The sequence below is a fragment of the Dipodomys merriami genome, unplaced genomic scaffold (assembly GCF_024711535.1).
Source record: "Dipodomys merriami isolate MVZ:Mamm:240054 unplaced genomic scaffold, mDipMer1.0.p SCAF_20, whole genome shotgun sequence".
In the NCBI taxonomy this organism is placed as follows: domain Eukaryota; kingdom Metazoa; phylum Chordata; class Mammalia; order Rodentia; family Heteromyidae; genus Dipodomys; species Dipodomys merriami.
Window position 1 is genome coordinate 2,997,982 of NW_027203382.1, and position 27,527 is coordinate 3,025,508.

The 27,527-nt window shown below is 38.6% G+C and overlaps 1 protein-coding gene across 6 annotated transcripts; it reads right to left on the reverse strand.

Moving 5' to 3' along the window:
* Positions 1 to 27,329, reverse strand: Macir (macrophage immunometabolism regulator). Of its 6 annotated transcripts, XM_070030977.1 has the most exons (4): positions 26,014 to 26,297; positions 22,780 to 22,827; positions 19,933 to 20,012; positions 1 to 2,479 (listed from the first exon to the last, which is right to left on the reverse strand). In XM_070030977.1, exon 4 carries the CDS (start codon positions 2,454 to 2,456, stop codon positions 1,836 to 1,838), a length of 621 nt encoding a protein of 206 aa, XP_069887078.1. In that variant the 5' UTR covers positions 2,457 to 2,479; positions 19,933 to 20,012; positions 22,780 to 22,827; positions 26,014 to 26,297; the 3' UTR covers positions 1 to 1,835. The 6 variants fall into 6 exon arrangements, with proteins under 6 accessions (XP_069887078.1, XP_069887076.1, XP_069887077.1 ...); XM_070030975.1 differs by lacking the exons at positions 22,780 to 22,827; positions 26,014 to 26,297 and adding an exon at positions 27,174 to 27,329; XM_070030976.1 differs by lacking the exons at positions 22,780 to 22,827; positions 26,014 to 26,297 and adding an exon at positions 26,447 to 26,642.
* Between the last annotated feature and the right edge of the window lie 198 nt (positions 27,330 to 27,527).

The following is a 27,527-nucleotide window of genomic DNA, read 5'->3' on the forward strand; positions in this document are numbered from 1 at the left end:
TGCATTTACATCACCCTTTTATTTCATAGTTAGAAATAATACAGTTCCACAGGGTAAATCATCAATAAATAACGGTGTTTCATCATTAAACGTAAAAATCCCAACTCTTTGGCATCTGACAGGATTCTATTTCTTGTCAAACTAAAGACTGTATAGATATAGTTCATCTTAGTGATCATTCATCAATACAATATGTTACAAAGGTGCAATTTACTTTAAAATGTACAACAGCTGAAAATTTCCAGCCCACCAAGAAATCTGATCAACTCAGTAAGACAAGGGCCAAACTTCCCAGGACTCTTTCACAGCTTGCCTTTGTGAAAGTATAATAAACATTATGAGTTCCTAGGGTTTTCTAATACTTACTGCTCTAAATAAAGTTTGCCATTCATTCTGGCTAAAGAAAAATCACAATTGTTACCAGGAACAACCCACTCATTAATTAAATGGTGTTCTTATTTTATAAGCAAGATTACTAACCCCTAAGAAACTCACAGTCCCTAAAAGAAAATATAAAATATGCAGTTGCATGTTTCTAGGAATGCCAGATCAGTAATAAATTGCACCTTTAAGATTAAGAAAAAGAAAAAAAGAAAATGTTTACAAAAGGTAAGTTACACACAATTTTTTCCAAAATATATTCCAGAATAGTTGAGCTGTTGTTTGTTACTAAAGCTCAGACATTATTTCTTTAGTAACAACTTAAACCAGTTCAATTGACATAAATTGTTAAGTAATCCAGGATTAACCTATTAAAACTGTAGAAGCCCTTTAGGCTCCTACACTAATCCTAGAAACTGGAATTTTGATGAGTACTGTGATGCATGGAACTAAACTGGAGTGATCCAATGCCTTACGAATGGTAGTACTTCATACTTAGTTAAACATTCAATAGGAGAAATCATGAGATCCTCTATTTAAGTTCCACTCACTTACAGAAAATTCAGATGCAAACAGTATTATGCCTATAATCCAGAATTAGAAGAATCCTTTCCATTTTGAAGTTCTGGATGAATTTTAAATTAGAAAATAAGCGCTAAGGAAACTTTTTCAACTTATGAAAACTTCATATTGGAAACTTTCTGGAAAAGCTTCCCCCCCACACCCATTGTAAAATAAATACTTTGTATCCCAAATTTAATTTCATTAAGACACACTTTAATAACGCTATAAAGAAATATTTTACAGCCATAGAGATCAATAACTTTCCATGCGGAAATAAAAAATTCATTGCTCAATAATATTATTGAGGCAAGTGAGGAAAGATTACTCTCTTAATCTGAAATGTTAGGTTTTTTTCAGTGCAAAACCAGTTATAAAATATTTAAACTCAATATTTAAAAATAAAAAGTGGTCCAATTCAGCAATGTTCAAGTTCTAAATTTCAAAAGAACAAATCATTACATACATTTTATAGTAAAATACAGAGATTCGCGAAGTACTTGAGTACTTGAGATATAAATTTCTAATGAATCATACAAGTCAGCAACAACCAAGCAGATAACATTCTCAGTTTGAGTGTCAGAATCAGAAAGATGAAATTACTGTACCAAATCTTTTTTCTCCTAGCTAAATAGCTATACAAACTAATGGTCAACATTCTGTTTCCTTTGCAGTTGCGTGCTCTAGAATGATATTCCCCACCCCCTGCCCCCATCCTAAGTACTTGTGATTTCATTCCTGTATTCAGAATTGATCCAAACAATTTTTATGTTCCAGGAACACTTAGCTGAAATAACCATCTATAATGTGAAGAGTCATGTACAGAGTACAGCAGATTTTTCTCTAGCCAAGTACAGGCTAACCTAAAGTGGTTTCAACTCTGGGCAAGTCATTCATGTATTATTTCTAGCAAACACTCGGTCCCCTCGGAGGGTTAGGTGTTGAAGTTGGTACTGTAGCACTTCTGTGTCAGCTGGCTCCTTGATGTTCATTTTATCTAGATTGAGGTAGTCCAGAGATTTGGAGTGAGCCCTCTTACCTTTAAGAAGACAAAGAGGCAGTGGCCCATGGAGGGCCTTATAAGGTTCATAAGGTAAGGACTTAGTGCACTTGTCTCCTGAGCTGGGCATCCGTCTTCGCCTCCTGCCATTCACAGCTGGAATCTCATATGGCTGATAGTATCTACTTCTGGTTTTATACAAACGCGAGGAACGTGCAAGTCCTGCATCCAGCTGTTTGGAGCGCAAGGAAGGCATGGCTTCACCCTTGCTCTCTTCTCCTGTGCATTTCTGGGCTAACTTCAGGAGTTCCTCACCAGTTGTGAAGCCAACCAAATAGTTAGAGTCCATGTGTAGGATCTGGTAGCCTGACACAGTCCGACGCATGGGTGAGCAGGGTGTGCTAGAGCAGCGGGGTTTCTCTGCCTCTGTTTTTCCCGGGGAACTCCCCTCTGCCACGGGCAAAGGCAGGGTGGTCAGAGTACTTCTGGATTCTCCATTTATATCTACTTCCATTTTAGGCACCAGTCTGCACACTCCTAAAAGTAAACAGACTCAGGTTAGAAAATAATTGACCTTGAGCCAAGCTGGATCCTTTCAGAAGTCAAGGAGCGTGAAGTAACACTTGCCTAAAGGTAACAGGACATGTAAGGGATAGATTGGTGTCTATGTCTAACACAATTTGAAGCAAGCATGAAATGACCACTACCTCTCTGCTTCCCAGAACTCAATGGCAGGTTAAATAAAAAATGACAGTACCTTGAAAAAGTTCAGAAAACAATACTAAAGGCAACACACCATTCAGCCATATTACGTTTATTCCTTTAAGCACTATTAAACAAATCAAATAAAGTTCTAAATATTATGCAAATAAAAAGCAAGCTTATCAAGTTTCACAGGACTTTTCAAAAATACTTCTTATTGAAAACTAAGATTTTCCCTCATTTAATTCAGATTAAATTTTCAGCTTTTCAGGACTGTGATTCATTACAGTTGCATTCAGGGCATGTAATACAATTGTCCGAGCTGATCAATCTCTGCAAAGAATACATATTAGTCCTAAAAATATTTTTTGGTTATGAATGAGTCCGTGAAGATGGTTCTCTTAAACATTCCAAATGTTCCTCTTTTGATGTCCCAGTACATTAAAGAAAAAAATTTTATATTTTGCAAGTTAATTCTAAACCAAATCCATCATGTATATTGTGGTATTTAACATATAGATAGTAAATGTAATTTTATGACTATTTAATCATAAAACATAGCAGGCATTGACAGTTATATATTTTACAATGCCTATGATAGTATTATTTCAAATAGTTTAATAGAAGGATGACTCACAATGAGTTCTGATATTATTCATGCAGTTGTCACAAGACATTTTGAAAAACGTCAATGACAAGAAGTTCTACACATAATGGCAAAGTTCCTAGAAAGTTGCAGGTAAAACAAATTTTGGAAAACAAGGTTAGTAGAAACAGTTATAAAGTCATTTTGTAGAAACTCTGTTCCTACTTAGTTGTCAACTGGAAATAGTTTGTACAGTTTTGAGTATACCTTGCAGATCACTAATCAAAATGTCAAATAAAATGGGCTTAAGATTTTAAAAAAATACTGAAAAGGGCTATTCCATCACATAAATTTCAGGAGTTCTTTTATAAAATGAATCACTTTTCTAAAGTGAAGAATTTCCTCAAATGTTGATACCTATTTAAAAATCTAAGCAACTAGAAAACCAAAACAAAAAAAAATCAAAAACAAGTCAAATAGCAAAACCAAAGTGACTGCTTCCTTTTCATACTCTAATTACACTGCTTGCTGACTATGAATCAGATGGCAGCACCATCCTACCACATATCTACAACAAGTGAAAACCAATCATGGTTCCTAAAAGAAAGCAAACATCAATGAGACCAATATAGAGATCGCTCTATTCCAAACCTTAAACTATTTTTAATTTTCACTGAGCCAAAATTTCATAATCTTTCAATCCTTCTGACATTAAAGTAACTGGCTTTATCTTATTAACATAAAGAAAACTACATACTTATTCTATTGTGAAATTTCTCTACTGACAGGATCAGAATACCAGCAATTTTTTGGCTATGTACATTAGATATCTCAGCTAATAAACTTTCATGGATGAAATGGCCAATTTTTATGCTCAAAGAATGTTTACCCTATGCCAAATGACAAATCTATCCATCTTTTCCTATTAATGTCAGCACCCAGAGAGAAAATAAAAAGACAGATGCAAGAGTTCTGAACTATATAACCTGGTGGACAACTCCAAGCAGGACCTGTTTCTGATAGTTTATTCTAAAACCAAAAATGAGATAGGGACAGTGAGACAGAGGAGGAAACAGTAGGTACACACAAAGTACAGTATAGACAAGAAGAGCTACCAAGACAGTGACATGGAGTAATCTGTCCTCACTCAGAAAATGAGCTGGTTCTCTTCTGACTCTTACACACAAGCCACCCACAGATTTCCAATAACTACTTCATTCTCATTTGATAAATTATAAGCTTCTTAAAACCTCTGAGTTCAGATTCTACCACTTGGAATTGGGTAGTACTAATTCATAGCAATGTTAGGCTAATTTTTTTCTCCCAAAAAGCAAAAAGGGCTAAGCAAGTCAATGATGAACAAAGTTTCAGTAGGGAAAAGTCAGCCCAGGTTCGGTGGTCAATGGGATCATTAAAAGTTTGATCCTGGAAGTGGTGCTGTGGCTCAAGTGGTAGAACACTAGTCTTGAGCTGAAGAGCTCAGGGCAGTGCATGCCCAGGCCCAGAGTTCAAGACCGACCAAAAAAAAAAAAAAAAAGACAAAAATGTTTGATCCTACATTAAACTAATCATGACAGACTAAAACAAACCACTGGAAAATCTTTTTTTAAAAAAATTACAAAAATTTTTTTATTGTGAAAATACCGTACAGAGGGGTTACAATTACACGGGCAAGATAATGAGTACATTTCTTATCAAGCATTGTTGCCTCCTCCTTGTTTCCCCTTCCCAACCCCCAACCCCCGACAAAGTTGTAAAGTTAGTTTTTCGACATAACAACTTGTACATCTCATTGTTGCAATGGGTCCAACTGTATCCCTATTTAAACGATTTGTTTTTGCCCTTCCCCTCCACAAATTATACCAACATCAAATACAGTGAGAGCAGGGTTATACCATGGGGGAGGGACATACAAAGCAACAAAGAAATCATCTTATAGATATGTTAGAAACAATCACATGAAAGAAAAAACATTTGAATACTTATGAAATTCATAGAATCCCTTTGAGATGAGAACAAAGGGGAAGAGGACATAATAGCTTAGAGGAAGAGGCAGAAATGATCTGCCAGTTAGCAATTTAAGTACGTGGGAAATTAGAAAAATGAAGAAAGTGAAATGTATGAAGGTTCAAGATTAAATACACTCCATTATTAGATTAACAATTACTATCAATAAGGTTCCAGCAGCCAAAAATGCCATAAAAAGTATCACCTGACATGGCAAAACTATCCAAATAGAAATTCTGACATCTACCTGGGAGGTTAGAAGTAGAAAACAAAACAAAAACAAACAAAACAGATATGGTTATAGTAAGAAGTATTCTATAGTTTACTGAAGCAGATAAGATACTGTAGAAAATACCAGTTAAACAAAAAGTTTCTAAGCATTTCTAATATCTCTTTATATAAATATGTAATTTAGCAACTAGGGCCCATACAAACCAGGTCACTGCTTAGTAAAATTTCTGAATGGCTCTTTTTCCTGGACATCAAAGGCTTGTTTTAAATATTACATGTACAGATGCTACTTGCTGAACTCCTGATGAGCAATTCTAAGAGCTGAAAATGTTTGTCTTTCTTTTAAGCTAACATCAGTACCCTGCTCCAAATAGTTCATTTTCAAAACAGCTCTTCTGAGTGGATTCATTGATCTCTGTGCATTCATTGCTGTAGAGAAAAAATGCTTATTAGGTCTTGTTATTCAAGCAAGACCATGACTGGTAGAACCAAGAATCTCACAAAATTACATTTTTAAAGGCTTCCTGCTAATACATGTTACTTTTCTTTTTTTTTTAATTTAATTTAATTTTATTTGTGAACATACTGTACAGAGGAGTTACAATTACATGGGCAGGATAATATGTACATTTCTTACCAAGCATTGCAGCCTCCTCCTTTGTTTACCCTTCACATCCCTTCCCAGCCTCCCCCCTCCCCCCCATCCCAATCCTATTCCTCCCCCCCTCCCCCCCCACCCCCCATCCTACATGTTACTTTTCTAAAGAACACATGTAGCATGTAGCACATGGAGTCTGGGTTTCAGAGAAGAGATTACTGAGTGACAAGTATGTGATTTATAATGTTAACAGGTACAATATAGTTAAACTAAGCACTCATTATAATTCCAGTTCTTCAATATAAAACAATTATTTGCAGCATTACTTACCATAGCTAAGATATGGAACCAACCCAGCCAGATGCCCCTCAGTAGATGAGTGGAACAAGAAAATGTGGTATATATATATATATATAATGGAATTCTACGCTTCCATCAAAAAGAATGACACTGCCCCATTTGTTAGGAAATGGAAAGACTTAAAAAAAATCGTACTAAGTGAAGTAAGCCAGGCCCAAAGAAATATAGCTCCCATGGTTTCGCTATTTGCAATAATTAGTATGCATGTAGAATAATCTTTTCAGATGACCTGAAAAGCTCAAAAATCATGTACAAATGACCATATAAGACGATGCTAAGTCAGCCTGCATCCCCATTTAAGTGTTCCCAATATTCCTTCCCCTCCCCAAATTACAAAAATATATATACAAGATGCAGGACACTGGCATCAAATCATGAAAACAGGGGTTATACTGTGGGGTAAGAACATACAGAAGAAACAAGACTCACATAGTGCATTCTAAGTACATTAAAAACACTAGCAAGAAAGAATAAACCACTTGGTCCCTGTCTTGGGGTACATTTTGCTTAACATTATCTCATGTGGTCATATGAAGATGTACAGGACACTATGTTGAAAACGAACTTTAAAATGTCGGGGTTGGGGAAGTGGGGAGGGAAGTGATGGTAGGGGGAAAACAAAGGAAGAGGTAACAATGCTCACTACGAAATGTACTCATTACCTTACTCATGTAACTGTAACCCTTCTGTACAACATTTTTTACTATAGATAGATGATAGATAGATAGATAGATAGACAGATAGATAGATAGATAGATAGATAGATAGATAGATAGATAGATAGATAGATAGATGATGCTAAGTGAAATGAACCCAAAGATATGGACACAAGAGATCTGTCTTTATTGTTATTGTTTTAAATGTACCATGTGATTTTATTTGTTGTTGTTGTTTCTTTTGTATGTTCTTTCCCCGATGGCATATCCCCTGTTGTCACTGTACTCGATTTTGATACCCTGCATCTTGTATATACATTTGTCTAATCTGGGGAGGGAAGGGAAATAATAAAATGTGAAACAAGGACACAGGATGACCCACTGCAACAATGATACCCACAGGACAATATACTGGAAATGAATTTTACAACTTCAGGCAGTGAGGGGGGAGGGGAGATAGGAGTATGGGAGGTAGGGGAGGGAAGGAATAGTGGGACAACAACAAGGAAAGGAAGGAGTAACAGTGATGGACAAGTCATGTACTCATTGCCTTACTCATGTACTTGTAACGCCTCTGTACAACATTTTAACAATAGAATTTTTAAAAAGTAATAAAATTTACATTATTAAATTCCTGAAATTTTCTTGACTGGATTTAAATATTGAGTCAAAATTGTGAGCAAGTTTCTCAGGTCATGTTTACAAATACAATCAATCTGCTTAGTTATGTCCCTTCTGCAAAAGGCTAAATGCTTTCTAATTCCAGAAATCTACTTTAAAAAAATAATATTAAGATTAAACAGTCTGCAAGTCAGCATGCCCTTGCTCCCTGAAGCTGGAATTATAGGTGTACTACACTGTACCATCAAATATTTATAGAGGTGTCCAATATCTTCTACAGCAAAACTTCTTTTTTTATGTTTTTTATTGTGAAAATGCTGTACAGAGGGGTTACAGTTACATGAGTAAGGTAATGAGTACATTTCTTATCAAGCATTGTTGCCTCCTCCTTGTTTTTCCCCTACCATCCCTTCCCTCCCATCTCCACAACTACACCCCACCCCACCCCTGCACTACAGCAAAACTTCTTAGTGTGTGAATGTTGGGATTTGTCCCAGGGCCTCACACATGCTAAATATATGTTGTATCACTAAACTACATTCAGCCACCATATTTCTTACTACAAAGCATTCATGAGGAAATTAGTCACCAAAACTACAACTAGAGATAGCTTATGCTTTGTAGCACATTCCTCTGGGTTTAACATGAAAGAACTGCTTATGAGATGGTTATTTTTAGCAAACGTATTCATGACTCAGCAGTTTTTGTATTGCAAAATAAACCTGTATCTAAAAGGCAAGCTGCCAAGATGGAGGATTGCAAAGCACACTTAGAAATATCACCATAGAGATACACAACAGGCATTACTTCTTTTTTTGTTTGTTTGTTGGTTACTGGGGGCTAAACTCTGGGCCTGGGCACTGTCCCTCAGCTCTTCAGCTCAAGGCTAGCACAATACCACTTGAGCCATGGCTCCACTTCCGGCTTTTTCTGCTTATATGGTGCTGAGGAATGGAACCCAGGGCCTCATGCATGCAAGGCAAGCACTCTACCACTGAGCCACCCACCCAGGCCCAGACATTACTCTTAGCACCATGAAATCACTCCAGTACTACCTTCTACTCTCAGGACTGCTAAAGATCAAAGACCCAACCTGCCCTTTGTGCTGCTACTGATACCTTCCGTATGTATCTGAAAAGAAAGATATTGCGAGAAAGGAGAAAATAAGAAAAAAAAAAGTCTTATAGTAACAGAAGTGGCAACAATTCTATAGATTAAATCCACAACAGAAAATAAAACTAGAAAACACAACTTGTAGTTGAGCAGTGCTTTTAAAACTGACTTTGTTTCTGGGAACTACTCTGATAAGAATAAGGAAAATGACAGAGCACCAAGGCATAGACAGTGACTTCTTAATTGAACTCCAATAGCTCAGCAAATAAGAGTAAGGTTTCAAACTACAAAGCTTCTACACAGCTAAAGAAACAATCAGTAGCCTGAAGAGGCAGCCTACAGAATGGGAGAAATCTCATCAGCTATACACCTGACAATAATCCAGATATACAGGGAACTCCAAAAATTAAACTTTAAACTAATAAATAGGCAAATGAATTTTACAGATAATTCTCAAAAGTATTCCAATGGCCAATGAATGCATGGTGAATATCCAACCTTTATTGCCGTAAAAGAAATGTAAATCAAAACAACATTGAGATTTTCTTCTCATGCTAGTATGGATGACCATCGCAGAGAGCACAAACAACAGATAATTGGGAGGTTGTTGAGGAAAAGAAGCTTCATACATGTTGCGGGAAATGTAAACTATGTATACCCACTATGGAAAGCACCACCAGAGAATCCAGCCATACCACTCTTGGGCATTTATCCAAAGGAAGTTAAGCCAAGATATAATAAAGACACTTACAAACGCATGTTTATTGAAAACAACCAAATTATGGAAATATCCCAGATGTCTTACAACTGATAAAAGAATTCAGAAAATGTGCTAAGTAAACAAAAAGAAGTAATACTCAACCATAAAGAATAATGGAAATATGTCATTTTCAGGTAAATGGATAGACTAGAGAGCAACATGTTAAACAGAGTAAACCGGGTTCAGAAGGACAAAGTGCACTTGTTTTTTTCTCATATGTGGAATCTGGACTTAAAAAAATAAACATATACAAACACATACATGATCATAACATACAACACACACATAGAGAGAGAAAGGGAGAATGTGTTTATAATAGTGGGACTGATTGAAAGGATTATAAGGACAGTGGAGAGGACAAAATACATTTTGTTTCTCTACTCTTGTCAGGAAGAAAACTGTGTAGTCAGGCACTGGTTCACACCTGTCATCCTAGCTACTCAGAAGGCTGAGATCTGAGGACAGCAGTTCAAAACAAGTCACAGCAAAGCCTATGTAACTCATCTCCAATTAAACACCACAAGGCCACGAATGGAGCTGTGGGTCAATCGCTATACCTTGAGCAAAGAAGCTCAAGAACAAGCATCTAGGCCCTCAGTTAAAGCCCTAGTAATGGCACACACACAAAATGTTCAACTACAAGTAAAGAGTCAATAATATCAAAACACATCGCATCTGTGAATTAAGAAAGCATAATGAAACTCACTGAAAAAGGCTGAATGAATGGGGTGGAGGAATGGGGAGAGAGTATAATACAAAGAGTTAATCTGATTAAAGTACAATATATGCATGTGTGAAATACCATGGCAAAAACCTTCAAACAATATATACTTTAAAAATGAATGAAGGGAATGTAAAACTTCTATTCAGGAATGGATACTAAAAAGGAGGAAGGTGAATGGATGGAATGAATTCAAGTACTTTATATGCATGTATGAAAATAGAACAATGAAACCTGTTGAAACTTTTAAGCAGAAATGAAGGGGGATAAAGGAGAATGATGACAGGGGTGAGTCTAAGCAAGTTACATTATGCACAAAGGACATGTGGCAACGAGACCACAGTACACAGTAAATATATGCTAATAAAATGACAAAAATTAAAACTTCTAAATCAAGTATTTGATACAAATATAATTCTTAAAATGACACATAAAGGTCATCAATATGAAATTTTCGCATAAATCCAACCAGTACCCATGACCCTGAATTATCTTGAGACATGAAATCCCTGGACATATGCTCATTAGTGTTATTGTGGAGTTTTTTTCCTTAGTACATGAGAATCCATACAGATGACCCCAGACAAAATGACACCAATTCTAAAAAACAAAAACAAAAACAAAAACAAAAACAAAAAGTATACTGTGTACATTTCTGAAACACTGAATGCCACATGACTGGGAATTTTGATGAGAGAAAAAGCAGAGGTCCCAAGTTATAAAATGCACACAACACACAAGTATAGAGAGGAAACTCCATACTTCAAAAGGTGTGCCATGGACAGAGTCTGCATAACTCTTGAATAGACTCACCTCAAAAGACTAACCATAGAGCTACCTTACAACCCAGCGATTCCACTTCTGGGCACTTACCCAAATGACCACAAACAAGACCATACTAAAGCTACCAGCACAACTATGTTAATTGCAACATTATTTACCATAGCTAAGATATAGAAGCAAGCGAGATGCCCCTCAGTAGAAGAATGGATCAAGAAATTGTGGTATATATACACAATGGAATTCTATGCTTCCATCAGAAAGAATGACATCACTCCATTCAAAAAGAAATGAAAAGAATTGGAAAAAATCATATTAAGTGAAGGAAGCCAGACCCAAAGAAACACAGGCTCCATGGTTTCACTCATTTGTAATAATTAGTATATGTCTAGGATAATCCTAGTATATGAGCAGAATAACTCCATAGCTATGTGCATATGACCATATAAGATGATGCTAAGCAAAATGAACTCCAAGACATGACAACAAGAGGTTTTTCTTTGTTGTTGTTTTTAATGTACTATGTGATATTCTTTTTTGTGTTTTTCCCCCTATGGTTTATCCCGTTGTCACTGTATTGATTTTGGTACCCTGGGTATTGTATTTATGTATATCTGAATTAGGGAAGGGAAGAGGAACAACAAAATGGTGAAACAAAGGACAAACTTTGCACCAATGTCACATCTATACTCACAAGACAATATGTTAGAAATGAACTGTAAAACTTGGTAGGGGAGGCCTGAGGGGGTAGGTGGGAGAAAAACAAGGGAGGGGTAACAAATTTGACAAGAAATGTACTCACTACCTTAACATATGTAACAATTGTAACCCCTCTGTACATTTGACAATAAAATTAAACTCAAAAATAAACTAAAAATAAAAACAGCTCTGAAAATAGCTGGTTAGTTTCACAACTTTATGTGGAATTCTCTTTGAGAAATATTGTATCCTATTATCTGGAATTAATCTAAGAAACTCCAAGACTTAATTGGTTCTTTAGCTTGTCTATTATGCATATTTATGTATCAGTTGCTCACCTACTTAAGAATTTCCAACTCCCTACAATGTAGCTGAGATATCAAAAGGCATGGAATTGGGTTGTTAAGACTCATACTCCCAACTTAAGACACTGATGATTTTTTTTCTGGTTTCTCTTAACACATCTTTATTCTCCCGCATCATAAACCAAATGTGATTAACAGAAGTATTTTTCATAATATGCAGGAACTAGTATGGTCTAGGTATAATGTAATTCTCATGGAAAGTAAGACAAATGAAAGTTCACAGAAGCTGAGCTAAATCCGCACTTAGGTCCCTCCAGGTATCCCCCATAGCCACTCTGCCGGATGTCTGTCTCTGACTGTATTGGGCTTTGAGACTGGAGCTCCACTGTACTTGCTCAATTATTGCACTTCATAAAGAAATTCCAAACAGCCCTTAGAGCCAATGAAGACATTTTATAGCCACTTTTCCCTACCAGACATTTTCTATCCTTTTTCTGGCTCCTATGACTTCAATGTTTTTGAATCCTGTAAAAGTAATATATGCAGACATTTGATCCAAATAGTTCACAATAATCATTCTAATGATTGTGCTTTTAAATTTTTAATAGCAACTAACAATAAAGCTTTATTTAAAATGTTTTCCTCTTACCAGGCACTGGTAGCTCACGTCTGTAATCCTAGCTACTCAGGAGGCTGAGATCTGAAGATCATGTCTCTAAGCCAACCCACTCTTCAATTAAATTACAGAAAAAGCCAGAAGTGGTGCTGTGGCTAAAGGGGTAGAGCACTTGCCTTGAGCAAAAGGAGTTCAGGAATAGTGCCCAGACAGAAGTTCAAGGCCCAGGACCAGAAAAAAAAATAATAATGCAGTAAGTGATGCTGTGGCTCAAGTGGTAGAGCACTAGCCTTGAGAAGAGACAGGCTCAGCGACAGAGATTAGGCCCTGAGTTCAAGCGCCAGAACCAGCAAAATAATAATAATAATAATAAATTTTTTACTATAGGTAAACAGAAATTATTTAAGACCAGAAGATAATGTGACAAAAAAGATACTATGTTTGATTTTCCCAAAGAAAAATGAAAAGGGCATGATTTCTATTCTTTAACCTTCAATCTATGATATTTTCACTTACAATACTTACTTTCTATAAAGAATTTTACAAACTAAACACCTTCAAAAATGGGGAAATAACATTTACACATACAAAAAATATACCCAGTACACATTTTTTAAAATATTGTGCATAGGATACAATACCCCACTATAACTTCTGATTTAGCTCAAAGCAAACATGCCCTCCCACGGCACACAGGAGACTTGCTGCACTGGGAACCAGTAGTCAACCCATACAGAATCGACACAACTTAGACAGATTCCCAGGGGCCAAGCTTGTGAAAAATTTGGCATGAAGTAGTACTGTGAAAATACCACTTAGAAATCTTAGCTTCTAACAGTGTTGTGGGAATATCAATACCAAACTTCAAACCCTATTATAAAGCCTTAGTTATGAAAACAGCTTGATACTGGCACAAGAAAAGGCATGAAGACCAATGAAATAGAATCGAAGTCTCAGACATGATCCCACAGACCTATGACTACCTAATAATCTTCGATAAGAGAGCCAAAATTATCAGATGGAAGAAAGACATATGGTGCAGGCAGAATTGGCTACACACATGTAGAAAATTGAAGTTAGATCCTTATATATCACCCTGAACCAGAATCAACTCCAAATGGATCAAAGATCTTGAAGTAAAAGCAGAGACAATGAAAATATTACAGGAAGAGATAGGGGATATGTTAGGGCTCCTCAGGACAGGTTGAAACTTCCTAAATAAAGATTCAGAAACACAACAAATCAAAGAAAGGCTATATAAATGGGATCACATTAAACTGCAGAGCTTTTGCATGGCAAAGGATATAGCTAGCAAGATAAATAGAAAGCCCACAGATTGGGAGAAGATCTTCACTAGCTATATAACAGACAAGGGTTTCATTTCCAAAATATACATAGAGCTCAAAAAATTACCCCCCCATAACAAATCCTCAAAGAAACAATCACCTAATTAATAACTGGGCTAAAGAATTAAAAAGAGACTTCCCTGAAGAGGAAATGAGAATGGCCAATGACACATGAAGAAATGCTCAGCCACTGGCCATAAAAGACATGTAAATCAAAACCACATTGAGATTCCACCTCACCATTATCAAGAAAACAAATAATAACAGATGCTGGCCAGAACGTGTCCAAAAGGGAACACTACTACACTGTTGGTGGGAATATAAGCTGGTTCAACCACTTTGGAAGGCAGTATGGAGGTTCCTCAAAAGACTAAACAGAACTCCCAATGATCCAGCAATCCCACTTCTGGGCATTTACCCAAACGGTCACAAACAAGGGTATACTAAAGCTACCAGCACAACTATGTTCGTAGCAGCATTATTTACTATAGCTAAGATATGGAACCAACCCAGATGTCCCTCAATAGATGAATGGATCAAGAAAATGTGGTGTAGGGGCTGGGAAGGTGGCTCAGTGGTAGAGCGCTTGCCTTGCATGCATGAGGCCCTGGGTTCGATTCCTCAGCACCACATAAGCATAAAGAAAAAAGCTGGAAGTGGCACTGTGGCTCAAGTGGTAGAGTGCTAGCCTTGAGCTGAAGAGCTAAGGGACAGCACCCAGGCCCAGAGTTCAGGCCTCACGACCGGACCCAAAAAAGAAAAGAAAAGAAAATGTGGTATATATGCACAATGGAATTTTATGCTTCTATCAGAAAGAATGGCATTGCCTCTTCTGTAAGGAAATGGAAAGACTTGGAAAAAATCACAAGTGAAGTAAGTCAGACCCAAAGAAACATAGGCCCTATGGTTTCTCTCATTTGTAATAATGAATATATGCCTAGGATAGTACTGGCAAGGAATTATAAGCGCTCAAGAGCTATGTACATATGACCATACAAAATGATGCTAAGCCAGGCTCTGGTGGCTTACACCTGCAATCCTAGCTGCTCAGGAAGCTGAGATCTGAGGTTCAAAGCTTGCCCAGGCAGGAAAGTCCATGAGACTCTTATCTCTAATAAACCACTAGAAAACCAGAAGTGGTGCTATGGCTCAGGCGGTAGAGCGCTCACATTGAGCTGAAGAGCGCAGGGACAGCACCCAAGCCCAGAGTTCAAGCCCCATGATGAACAACAACAACAACAAAAAAGATGCTAATTGAAATTAACTCCAAGACATGGAAATAACAGCTCTTTTTTTCAGTTGTCAACCTTGATGTGGCCTTGATGTACTGTATCTAATTCTTTCTTCTTATTTCATTTTTTTCCATTGGTTTATCCCTGATAATCTCTGTCTTCAATTCTGGTACCCTTCATCTTGTATAACATTTATCTGATTTGGGGAAGTGAAGGGAAATAAATACTGAAATACAAAGGATGACCCACTGCAACAATGATATTCACAAAACACTATGTCAGAAATGAACTTTACATCTTCGGGCAGGGAAAGGATAATGGGAAAACAACAATGGAGTAACAATGTTCAACAAGAAATGTACCTTATATAACTGTAACTCCTCTGTACTACAATAAAATTTTAAAAAATAGGGCCTTGGAAGGTGGCTCAATGGTAGAGCGCTTGCCTTGCATGCATGAGGCCCTGGGTTCCTCAGCACCACATAAGCAGAAAAAAAAGCCCGAAGTGGTGCTGTTGGCTCAAGTGGTAGAACGCTAGCCTTGGACCCAAAAAAGAGAGAGCGAGAGAGAGAAAGAAAGACAGAGAGAGACAGAGAGAGAAAGAAAGAAAGAAAGAAAGAAAGAAAGAAAGAAAGAAAGAAAGAAAGAAAGAAAGAAAGAAAGACAGAAAGAAACCTCGCTTCTTAAATCATTTCTGAAAATACCTAATTTTGTTCACGATAACTAAACAAACAATTCTTTTTGAAAAGTGTTGCATTTGGGGAATTTTTTTAAAACTGACATTTATCTAAAAAAATTCACATCGACACCCCCCCAATAATAATGCTGTTCATATGCTTTACTGTACTTAGAAATACCCTATGTGAAAACATAATGAAGATAAGTATCTCCAATGTACAAAACAGACAAGTTACAAAATTCTATGAACTAAGCAGTTGAAATGAACCACATAGAACACAGAGATGTGGGTCTCACAAGCATGGCTAATAATTAGTACTGTAGTGACTAGAATCACCTGGTTTTAATTCCAGACTCATCCTAGAGCTTACCTACCTGGAACCTCCTTTGTTCTTGGTGGTGACAGAGGAGAGGATACTGCATCCATGAAGGCAGAGCCCTGCCCAGAGCCATGCAGGCTGTTGAGTGTCCATTAACAACCCAGTTCCCCTGGATCTATGCTCAGTGCCCTTTCCATCATGCAGTCATTCTAACATGTGGTTCCTAACTTGGCTTCAGAGTGAAAATCATACACGAAGTTTCAAAAAATACTGGTGTCTGTGTTTCAGGCCCCAGATTTGTGACTGACTTAATTGAACTGAGGAGGAACTGAGGGGTCTGAAATTTTTAGTCACTTTGGTGACTAAAAACATTTTTACCTGCTTATAATCACTAACAGCAGCACTAAAGCCTATTAATATACTGTATACTGTGTCTAATCCACTGTGATCTGAAAATACCTGTTAAAGTTATTAAAACTGTATATAAAATTAAAATGTGCTGAATGAGATTTGAGCTTTCTCATCTATATGCACTTGGTTCTATTAAATTACTTTGCAAATTAGTTTGAAACTTGCTCATAAAATTGAAGAAATGAAGCTGGGTGTTGGTGGCTCATACCTGTAATCCTAGCTACTGAAGAAGCTGAAATCTGAAGATCATGATTCGAAACTAACCCAGGCTGAAAAGTCTGTGAAACTCTTATCTCAATAAACTACTCAGAAAAAAATCTGGAAGTGGTACTGTGGCTCAAGTGGTAGAGGGCTAGTCTTTTTTTTGGCAGGGGGGGGAGTGGGAGTGGGGGGGGACCTCCAGTCATGGGGCCTGAACTCTGGGCTTGGGCGCTGTTCCTCAGCTGTTCAGCTCAAGGCTAGCGCTCTACCATTTGAGCCACAGCACCATTTTTGGCTTTTTTCTTTTTGCTTATGTGGTGCTGAGGAATCAAACCCAGGGCCTCATGTATGCAAGGCAAACGCTCTACCACTCAGCCACCTTCCCAACCCCCAAGGGCTAGTCTTGAACACACAAAAAGGCTCAGGGACAGTGCCTAGGCCCTGAGTTCAAGCCCCAGGACTGGAAAAAAAATTTGAACAAATGCTTATCAAACAGTCCAGCTACCCCCACACCAGGGTATTTTTCCCAAGGAAAGTCAAAATACATTTTCACACAAACACCTGAATATGAGTGTTTTTAACAGGGTCATTCATAATTACCCCCAAACTAGAAACAATCTAAACATCCATCTTGGGGAAAGAGAGCTGTACAGTAGAATACCACTCTCTAAAGAAGAAGTACAAACTAGGGGTGCACCAAATTAAATATGGAGGTAGAAAATGCTATGTACAATATAATTCTATCTGTGTGATGTTCTTAAAAATGCATAAGTTTGGGTCAGAAACCACTCATTGCTAAGAGCTGGGGTGCAGAAAGGGAACAGACTACAAAGAGACACAGGGAAATTGAGAGTTATATACACTGACTGTCTTGGCCATCACACAACTGGATACATCTGCAGAAGGAATCCAATTGCACACCTTATCTGAGCATATTTTTACCATATGTAAGCTATGACTTACTTTAAGAAACAAGAGAAGTCTTTATCACATTCTTCCAAGTTTTATATGATTTTCCAAACTGTTTAAAATTTATGGACTGTGCAATCTCAGAGTCAAAAGCAATCTCTTTTTTCCTAAGTTTTTTAACTGGTACGAGAGTTTGAACTCAGAGCTTATGCTAGCTCAGCTAGCACTATACTACTTGAGCCATGCTCTAGGCCAGCTTTTTGCTGGTTAGACAGTCTGACTTTTCTCCTGGATTGGCTTCAAACCTCTGATTCTCTAGATCTCAGTCTCCTTAATAGCTAAGATTAGAAGCATGAACCACTGACACCCATTTCAGAAAGAATCTTAAGGGTCATCCAAATTGTGTCCCATCTTCAATGACTGGTAACTTATTAACTCCCAAATATAATCACACTTAAGGCAATTTATTTTTACCTTTTTTTTCTTTTTTTTTTTTGCCAGTCATGGGGCCTGAACTCTGGGCCTGGGGCTGTCCCTCAGCTCTTCAGCTCAAGGCCAGCACTCTATTACTTGAGCCACAGCACCACTTCTGGCTTTTTCTGCTTATGTGGTACTGTGAAATGGAGCCCAGGGCCTCATGAATGCAAGGCAAGCACTCTACCACTGAGCCACCTTCCCAGCCCCTATTTTTACCTTTAGTATCTATGCTAGAATGCCACTGTAACTAAAATATACACATAAAAACATAAATGTATCCATATACAAACATATATGCATATGCATACAGAAGAGTGATGGTAACACAAACACACACACACACACACACACACACACACACACACACACACACACACACACACATTCCTATACTTTCTAACCCCTTTATTTTTGTTGGCTGAGCTAGTGACCCAGTCACATTATTCCTAACAATATTCTCTAATTGTTTTTGTACTTAGCATTTTCAGATTTCTTCTGCTTTCCCTCACCACTGGAAAATTTACAAATGTTTTCCTTTTTTAGTATTTTGAAATGCATTTTCAGTGGCTCATGTCTGTAATCTTAGTTACTCAGGAAGCTGAGATCTGAGGATGGTGTTTTGAAGCCAGTATGGGCAGGAAAATCTGTGAGAATATTTTTTGACATTTTTTGTCAAGTTGATGTACAGAGGGGTGTCAGTTACATAAGTAAGGTAATGAGTACATTTCTTGTCAACTTTGTTAACCCTCCCTCAATTTTCTCCTTTCACTCCTCCCCACCCACTCCCCCAAAGCTGTATAGATTGTTTCCAAAATATTGTCTTGTGTATAGCGTTGTTGCATTGGTTATCTCCAATAAACCACTCAGAAAAAGCCAGAAGTGGCACTGTGGCTCAAATGGTAGAGTACTATCCTTGAGCAAAAGAAGCTCAGGGACAGAGCTCAAGTCCAGGACTGATCTTTTTTTTTTTTTTTTTTTTTTTTTTTTTTTTTTTTTAACGCATTTTCACAGAATAGCTTCATCTACTGAACAACACTACTTAGCATGTCTTTGAATTATTCTGTTGCTGACTACTAATTCAGAAATCACTTATTTAGAAACTGAATTTTCCATGGATTATTTGACCTCTCTAAATAATAAATGCTGAAGTCTTACGAAGATAATGATTAATCTTCCTGTTGAAAGACTTGGAGTGACACAAACAACTGTGCCTGCACAGATACATGGATGACACTGAAAAGAAAGACAGCTAAAGGAGAAGAACAGTGAACACTCTTAAATGCTAACGGTCACAATGTGGTAAAGGAGGGCCACTCTTGCAGTCAACTGCTATACAACTAATTTTGAAAATTAGCTACTCTTGTGCATAATATAAAACTTATACTATTACTTTCCCAATTACCACATTTTTTAATTCTTCCAAGAGACTGCCTTTATATTACAGGAATTTCAGAAACGGAAAATAAATACAAAGTGCCAACATTTGAAATAATTTTAGCATTCCCTGATTATCATTTCAGCTCTACCCATTAAAAATTTTGTAACTGAACAATACATATTTACAATAATACAATTCACATTAACCTACTTATACAATCCTTAAAATAGTGTGATATGTTCATGTCCCAATTAACAACCAGAAAATGTAAACTATAACTTACCAGACAAAATCCCAGAAGATGTCACTGTACAATTTCCAAAGATTCTCAAGGGAGCACAGGCATAATAATTTTTTCTGATACTAAACATGAAATACAAAAATAAACCTGTAATTTACCAAGTAGCAAAAATTATAAAGCCATTATAGCAATTCCATCTGCAAAACAGAATGAAACTGGAAGGTACAGATTATATAGTACACAATAATTGATTATTTAAACAGAAAATAATTTTGAGTGTTTTCAGCTAAATGAGTCCTCCAGCACCTTGTTCATTCTCTTGGATTTAATTAGGCTAACCATGGAGACAAGAAAAATTAGATGCTTAAGTGTTGACTTTACCATCCGTGTCTCATTAATACACAGGGGAGAACGTGAGTTAAGATAAACGGTCTTCTTTCTGGGCTGGCTTGAGAACTCTGCCTCTTGACCTGGCATTAACAGTAATTTATTTTTATTTTTATGTATTTATTTTGTCCATCATGGGGCTTGATCTCATGGCCTGACACTCTCCCTGAGCAATTCTGTGCAAGGCTAGCACTCTACCACATGAGTCACAGCTCCACGGCCAGTTTTCTGGTGGTTAATGGAGATAAAAGTGTCACGGACTTTCCTGCCTAGGCTAGCTTCAAACCACAATCTTCAGATCTCAGCCTCTTGAGTAGCTAGGATTTTACAGGCATGAGCCACCAAGACCAAGCAAGTGTAATCTTTAAAATGAGGCCAGCCATACCAATCTATCCCTAATACAGTTGTTAGTAGATCCAATGCCATAAGGTAAGTGATTCTGTCCTGCAGGCAATGCATTTCACAGAAGTGTGATAGTATTATTATAAAATTGATTCCTGGTGTCTACTCTGAGCCATAAAATAGCAATGGAAAAACAAAAACCCTCGTAAGACTGCTGTGGGACAAAATGATTAGAGGGCTATTGGAAAATGTTTTTGAAAAAACCCAGAACATTCTTTTTACTTCTTTCTGGATGTCACCTTGCTTATGATTTCTAGCATCTCCTCTGTGCCAGGGGGAATTAATGTGTAAGAGAATCTATCTTTATCTCCTACCTCCTCAGTTAATTGGGTTAATTTGTTGAGACCAAGAAAACTCCCCAAAGCCTTTTTCTATGGGTAAAAGTTTCCTTAGTTGTTGAGGATCCTGTTGTTGTGTTCAACAGAAGGAGAATGAGTAGACAAGTAAAATGGGCACATCCTACTTACAGAGGGGCAGAACCTGAAGCAGGCGTCCTGTACATCATGCCCCAAACTGAAGACAAGTAGTGAGGGGAAAGACAGGGCTCTGTTACTTTATACTTCTAACCAGCACAGAGGATTTTGAATTTGCTGAAAAGGTAATTTGCTGAAAGAAAGGTTATTTGCTTCCTCAGCTTGAGCAACTAGAGGAGCTAATGCGCCAAAATTATCATTCTAGAGGTTATCATGTTCTTCAGCTTTTGGCAAGTTTTGGCACATGGATAACAGACATGCTCCATTTCATATATTTTATCATTAACTACTGTTAAAACTGAATAAACCAAGAAATCTAGATAATTAAAAGTTGTTTCCCTATCACTAATGAAGCTTCTGATTTTAATATAAACTAATGTAACAAAAATTGTTTTCTAATAACTTGTTTATTTCACATAATTTCCCTGAAGAATTCCCCCAGTATTACTGTTAGTTCATATTAGTATCTTAAAGTAAATAGATTTTAATGGGGAATGGGATTAAAAACTATCTAATTTGGGGGAATCTTCTGCGTAACAAGCCGCATGTAATTATATCATTTAATTTTTACTCCACAAGGAAAATATTATTGGCCTAACTTTAAAGAATTCAATCCAATAAGACCAACTGAGAATCTGGGTAGGAAGGAGAACTCCAAATGACATCTTTACATTCGTGTGGCCACTACTCAGTGGTAAGCCTTGTACCTAATCATCGTCTCCTTTAAAAAAAGGTATATTAATCCATTTCTGTAAATGGAATATTATTTAAATGTTTAAGAGGATGCACTTTATCTAAAAGCTTTATTTTCTCATTCGTGAAACATTGATGGGGGGTGGCATGTTTTATTACTGGCTTTAAATTTCCAGCTTCAAAAATACAAGATTTCAGTGTACCTAGGGGAATATTTGCTACAAAACCATTCTAAATAATAGATTCTTTCTTGTAGGCATTTCTACACTTTTTTTTTAATCACAAATTTTAAAGCAGAAAAAAATATGTCACTCAGTCCTTGCTGGCTATTCATTTGTCTATTCATTTGGATAACAAATACAGATAGGTATCTAACTTTATTTTTCAAGGCTACATCAATCACAATAATACACAACAGATTTGACTGAGACTCTTACAAATATGACTGGGAATCAAGAGGGAACATGAGAAAAATCTTGATGTCTTAATCCTCAATAAAGATATTTTCAATCAAATATTTTATATTTGATTTTAATATTTTCATATAGTTTCTCTCAAGTATTTGGGAATATATTCTTTTCAAGCTTTTAAATACATTGGGGAAATTTACGTTTTAAAACACCTTTTTCCAACACCAAAATCAAGAAATCAACTTAAAAACTCAGCATAGATTTGAAAGCAGGGGAGCTTTAAAGTAATTATCCAGTTCCAGCATTGGAGCTGATGAACAAGTCCAGGAAATGGTGGTAATTTCATAGTAAACAAAGTGCAGTGACTGATTATGCATTCGGTCAATGCCAAGTCCAAAATAGAATCTAAACAAAGTCCAAGGGAAGCTAGCAAGGGCGAAACTAAGGTGCAGGAGCTTCCTCCTATTACTGCTCTTCACTCAATTCTGAGGTTGCTTGTGGTTTGTATGTGACTAAGTACTTACCATCCCTGCAGAAGCAGGCTGGATGGTGATCACCTCTCAAGGAATCTACTATGAAATGTAATAAAGGTTTTGTTTTCCATCTCCCATAAATAGCAATTTGAAGTTTGTAGTCTAAAACTCCCCCAGAAAATATACTTTTCAAATAAAATGTTCCACTTTCAGAATACTTCAAAAATCTTTAACATTTGTAATTAATGGTGGCCTTCTCCTGGCATGAAGCCTGGGAAGGATATCAATGAACATTGTTTCCTGAGTGGTCCACAAGACAGACTCATTTGAAATTCTTAGAAGATGGAGTATACATAGAAACACAAACTGAAATAAATAGAATCCTCGCTATACGTTACAATGTTTCCAGCTCTTAGAAGCTGAAACAAACAAAAGCCAATGACTGTATCCTGTAAACAATGAGAACAGGAAATCTTAAACAAGACCAAGAGCTGTCCACAGCTTCCTTATCCTGTTCACAGGGTAGAGTAGCCACAGGTGACTAAGCAAAACACACCCAACAACTAAGTGCAAAAGAACCTGTACAAATAGAAAAGTTCGCAAACATTAACTACCAGGTGTTTCAAACTCCCAGGTAACATGATGTGTACTGTCACAGGTAAAGAAGAAAGGGCTTCAAAAGTATGTCTCAGTTCATAGGCAATATCATGTAATAATGATTTACACTGCCCCAATATGGCAATTACATTCTTACTGTACTCAGAAGTAATATATAACAATGGGAAAGCCATGGATTTTTTTAATAATGGCATTGCAAAGATATCTGAGGAAAACTTTTGTCTACATGCACATAGCCATTCAGTTCCTCACTTATTCATACAATGGTATTCTTGAATCTCTCTTATTAAACATCTCAGTACTGCAAAGGCACTGGAAAAAAGGTAAAGAAGGCTCAGTCCAATATGGAAGAGAAGACACATGGACATGGAAATGCACAATTTCATACATGTAAACTCACAAGACACCAGGAACCCAGAAGAAAATGAGTGCCTTTCCCCCAAATAGAAAAATCTCTAAAGGGGAAAAAATGTTCAGGTCTATACAAAATCCATCCCTACAAATCCATAAATCTCAGGCATCAGTACAGATCCACTAACAAAATAACAAGAAAAAAATAGTAAACAGTATAATTGAAAAATCACATCTTGTAAATATGAAGGCCTTTCTGAGTCTTGGTAAATAAATACAATTTAAGTATTTACGATTGTACTAAGAAAAGCAAAGTCCCTTTTAGGCAAATGAATTTAGTAAAGGAGTAATGTTCTAATTCTTATTCCCAAAACTTAGAAAAGAAAAACAGATTTTTTTTCAGAGTAGCTAATTTAAAAGAAATCAATAATGACCAAAAATAAAGCACCTGGAAAAAATAGAAAAAAACATTTACAAGTCCTTTCAGAGTAGTGAAAATGTTTTGTAATCACTAGTCAAATGCTACTCTAAAACAAGTAAAAGCAAAATGGACCTCTCCCAAGTAATAAAACATTGCACAGAAATAAAGTGATCTATTCCCCAAAGCAAAACACACTACATGGAGAAAATGCTTGGCTATTCCTACATGATCACTTCTGAGTTACCTTTCAAAATATACTTACTTTTTGAAATATGTGAAATTAAATTGTCAATAGCTTTGAAAAAATGCTAAATAGGATATGACTTTTTAAAAACATCGCCCTTACAAACCATTAACTTCACCAGCATGGTAAAACAATTCATAATTGGTTCAGAAAGACAAAATCGTGGTGTTCTTTCTAGGTTCAGCTCTTTTAATAGCAACCCCTTTAAAAACTCTTAACATTGATTTTCTTTTTACTTCTGCTAATACAATTTAAACCTAGGTTACAAATATTTCTTACCATGTGAAGTCATCCTTCTACTTTGGGAGAAAATACTGTCTTGCTGCAAATATTACTGACACTAACTGGAATTGAAAGTCTATGTGCAATTTTTACAAGAAAGCAGTCTGACCAGAGTGCAGGTGTGCAGGCTGTGACTAACTTTCTATGAGTAAACTTAAAACTTGGTACCAGTTTGATAAATTGGGGACAAAAATCCACCTCATCTCTGGAGAAGACCAATCACCACCCTGGACTACAGATCAGCAAAGAATTTTTTTTTATTGTGTTTATACCTTTTACTATTTCCAGCATGCTGCTGCTGCTGCTGCTATTCTAGCAATACTGGGATCTGAACTCAAGACCGCAGGTTTGCCAGACAGGTGCTCTACCACTTGAGCCATGTGCCTCCAAAAGTTTTTATATTGTTTATTTTTTTTCTGAAGAATGCCTCACTTTACACAAAAGCAAGCCAAGACTGTTCTCTTCCTATTTGTGCTACTCCAAGTCCCTGCGCTGACAAACCCAAACCATAGTCCAACCATTGGGCAAGATGGAGTCCCCAACAATATTATTTTTGCCTGGTTGGCTTCCAACTATGACCCCTGCTATTCACTTCCTAAGCAGCTTCAGCCACCCACCAAGCCAATTTTTAAAATACACTTTTAAATATATCTAAATATTTTTAAATTAACTCCTCAAAAGAATATGAAAAGATGTGAATTCATTGAGTTAAGTCAATAAATGAATCTCATACCCTGGGATAGTTTTAGTAACAGTACCATTTACAATTAAATAAATATAAATAATGGGGGAAACCACCTCGTACACCAGTTCTCATCAAATTAGGAGATCTCGTGCTCATTAACTCTTACATTCCACCCTATTTATTTTGAAGTTTACAAAATACATCATTACATAATAAAAAAAGAAAACAAGAATCTGTCAAACACTCATGCAATAATGTTAAGCATAAATCCTGTCCTTGAATTCAAAAAGTACCTCGAGCCTCAGCAATAATAACCAGAATGTATTTTAAAATAACTGAGAAAATCAACTTTGGGAAGCAGTCATTTCTATCCCCCAATGTCTATCTGCTCCATGAAAATAGAACAAAGTAAAGCAACTATTAAACCTAAATAATAGGGTTGCTTTTCTAGACAAAAAAAAAAAAGTAAAACGAAGTTTTGTAAAATCGTAACAGTTGTACAATTGTGCAAGAATTGTCCTTTCGGCAAGGAGTGGCAAGCACACTATAAAATGCTAGTGCCTCCATTCTTCCTCCTCTGGTTAAAAAGTTCCAGCTCTTGTTTTACCTATGCAGCCCAGCCAGGCACACATCCACGAATGCACACGCGCGCACGCGCACACACAGACACATATACACACCTACCTCATCTCCGCACAAATCATTAACCCTCCCTCCTAGGAGGAGAAACAGTGATCCTTGAGAATGTGGAACACTTGCAAGGGGAAAAGGACGGACCACCTTAGTCTGATCATCTCCTTTCTGGCAGGAGATGTGCGGATTCCACCACTAGAGAGAGTTTGGCAGCTTCACAATGGGGCCCACTACTCAAAAGATCGGATCGCCGCCTGCCACGAACCCCTTTTTCTAACGCTTCCCACCCTCGCCAAAGTCCACCCGCCCTAAAGTCCACCCGCGACAGGTGGGGCGAGGGCGGAGATGCCCAGCAACATCCGCCGCTTTCGCTTCAGGCCAGCCCCGGGCCCGCATCCCCGAGCGCACGGCCACCACCCTCCGGTCCGCCCGCCCTCCAGCCCGCCCGCCCCCGGCGGTGATCGGCCGGCACGGACAGCCTCACCCCAGGGTGGCTGCCAAGGCGAGGAGGGTCCGAGAGATAAAGCCTCCGAGGCTAGCCCCGAGGCGCTATCTGGCCCGGGCAGTCGAGCCCAGCGCACTGCCAGCCGCGCGTTCAGAGTCGCAGCAGGCCCAGAAAGAGCGACTTCTCCATGGAGCTCCCGGGCCTGCTGTCCCGCGGTGCGGGCACGGCGGGGCTCACGGAGCTGGCGCGCGCGCCAACGCGCCCCGACTTCCGCACCGCGGCACCGCGGGAGAGGCGCTCCGGGGTCGCGGAGTCCCCGCACCTCCCCGGCGAGCGCCCGGCGCGCGCACACGGGGCGCACGCCCCCGCACGCTCACACGCGCTGCACACTCACGGCGTCTGCGGGCCCCACCCCTGTGCCAGGAAACTGCGGGCTCCCCGCACCCCGCGCGGGCCCCACCCAACCCAACAGACCCTAGCTCCCCGTCCGCGTCCCTCCGGGGACCGGCCCACGGAGGCCAGGGGACACCAAGCCTGCCCCGCCACCCATCCCCGAGAGAGGCCAGCGCAGCCCGAGCTCCCCAACACGGCACCGACACCACGCGCCCGGCTCGGACACGAGGCGGGAGGAAGGGGCGGCGCCGTGACGGGGACAGTCACCGGGGATCGGGGACGGGGGCCACCCCCAGCCCCCACACACCATCACCGCCACCTTTCCTGCGGCACAAAAGGCTGGAGACGGAACTGCCGTCCCCGCGCAACCTACCCGTAGCCCAGTGCTCCGCCGCCTCCTCCGTGCCCAAGGCCGCGGACCCGGACACAAGGGCGGGAGAGGCGCAGGGCTGCGGCGCCGAGATACAGGCAGAGGCCACCAGCCGAGCCAGCCGGGTACCCTCTCCTCTCCCACCGCGCTCGGCGCCAGCTACCGCCCGGCGTAGTCCCGCCTCCTCCTCCTCCCCCTCCTCCTCCGCCCGCCTTCCCGCCTCCCCTCCGCTGCGGTGGCGCAGCCCGTCAGCGCTAAGCCCGCCTCCTGCACCCGGCTTAGGCTCCGGGAGGAAGGGCGGGCCCGCAGGAGAAAGGCGCTGAGAGGCCGGTGGAGTGGGAGGGGAAGGGAGGGGGA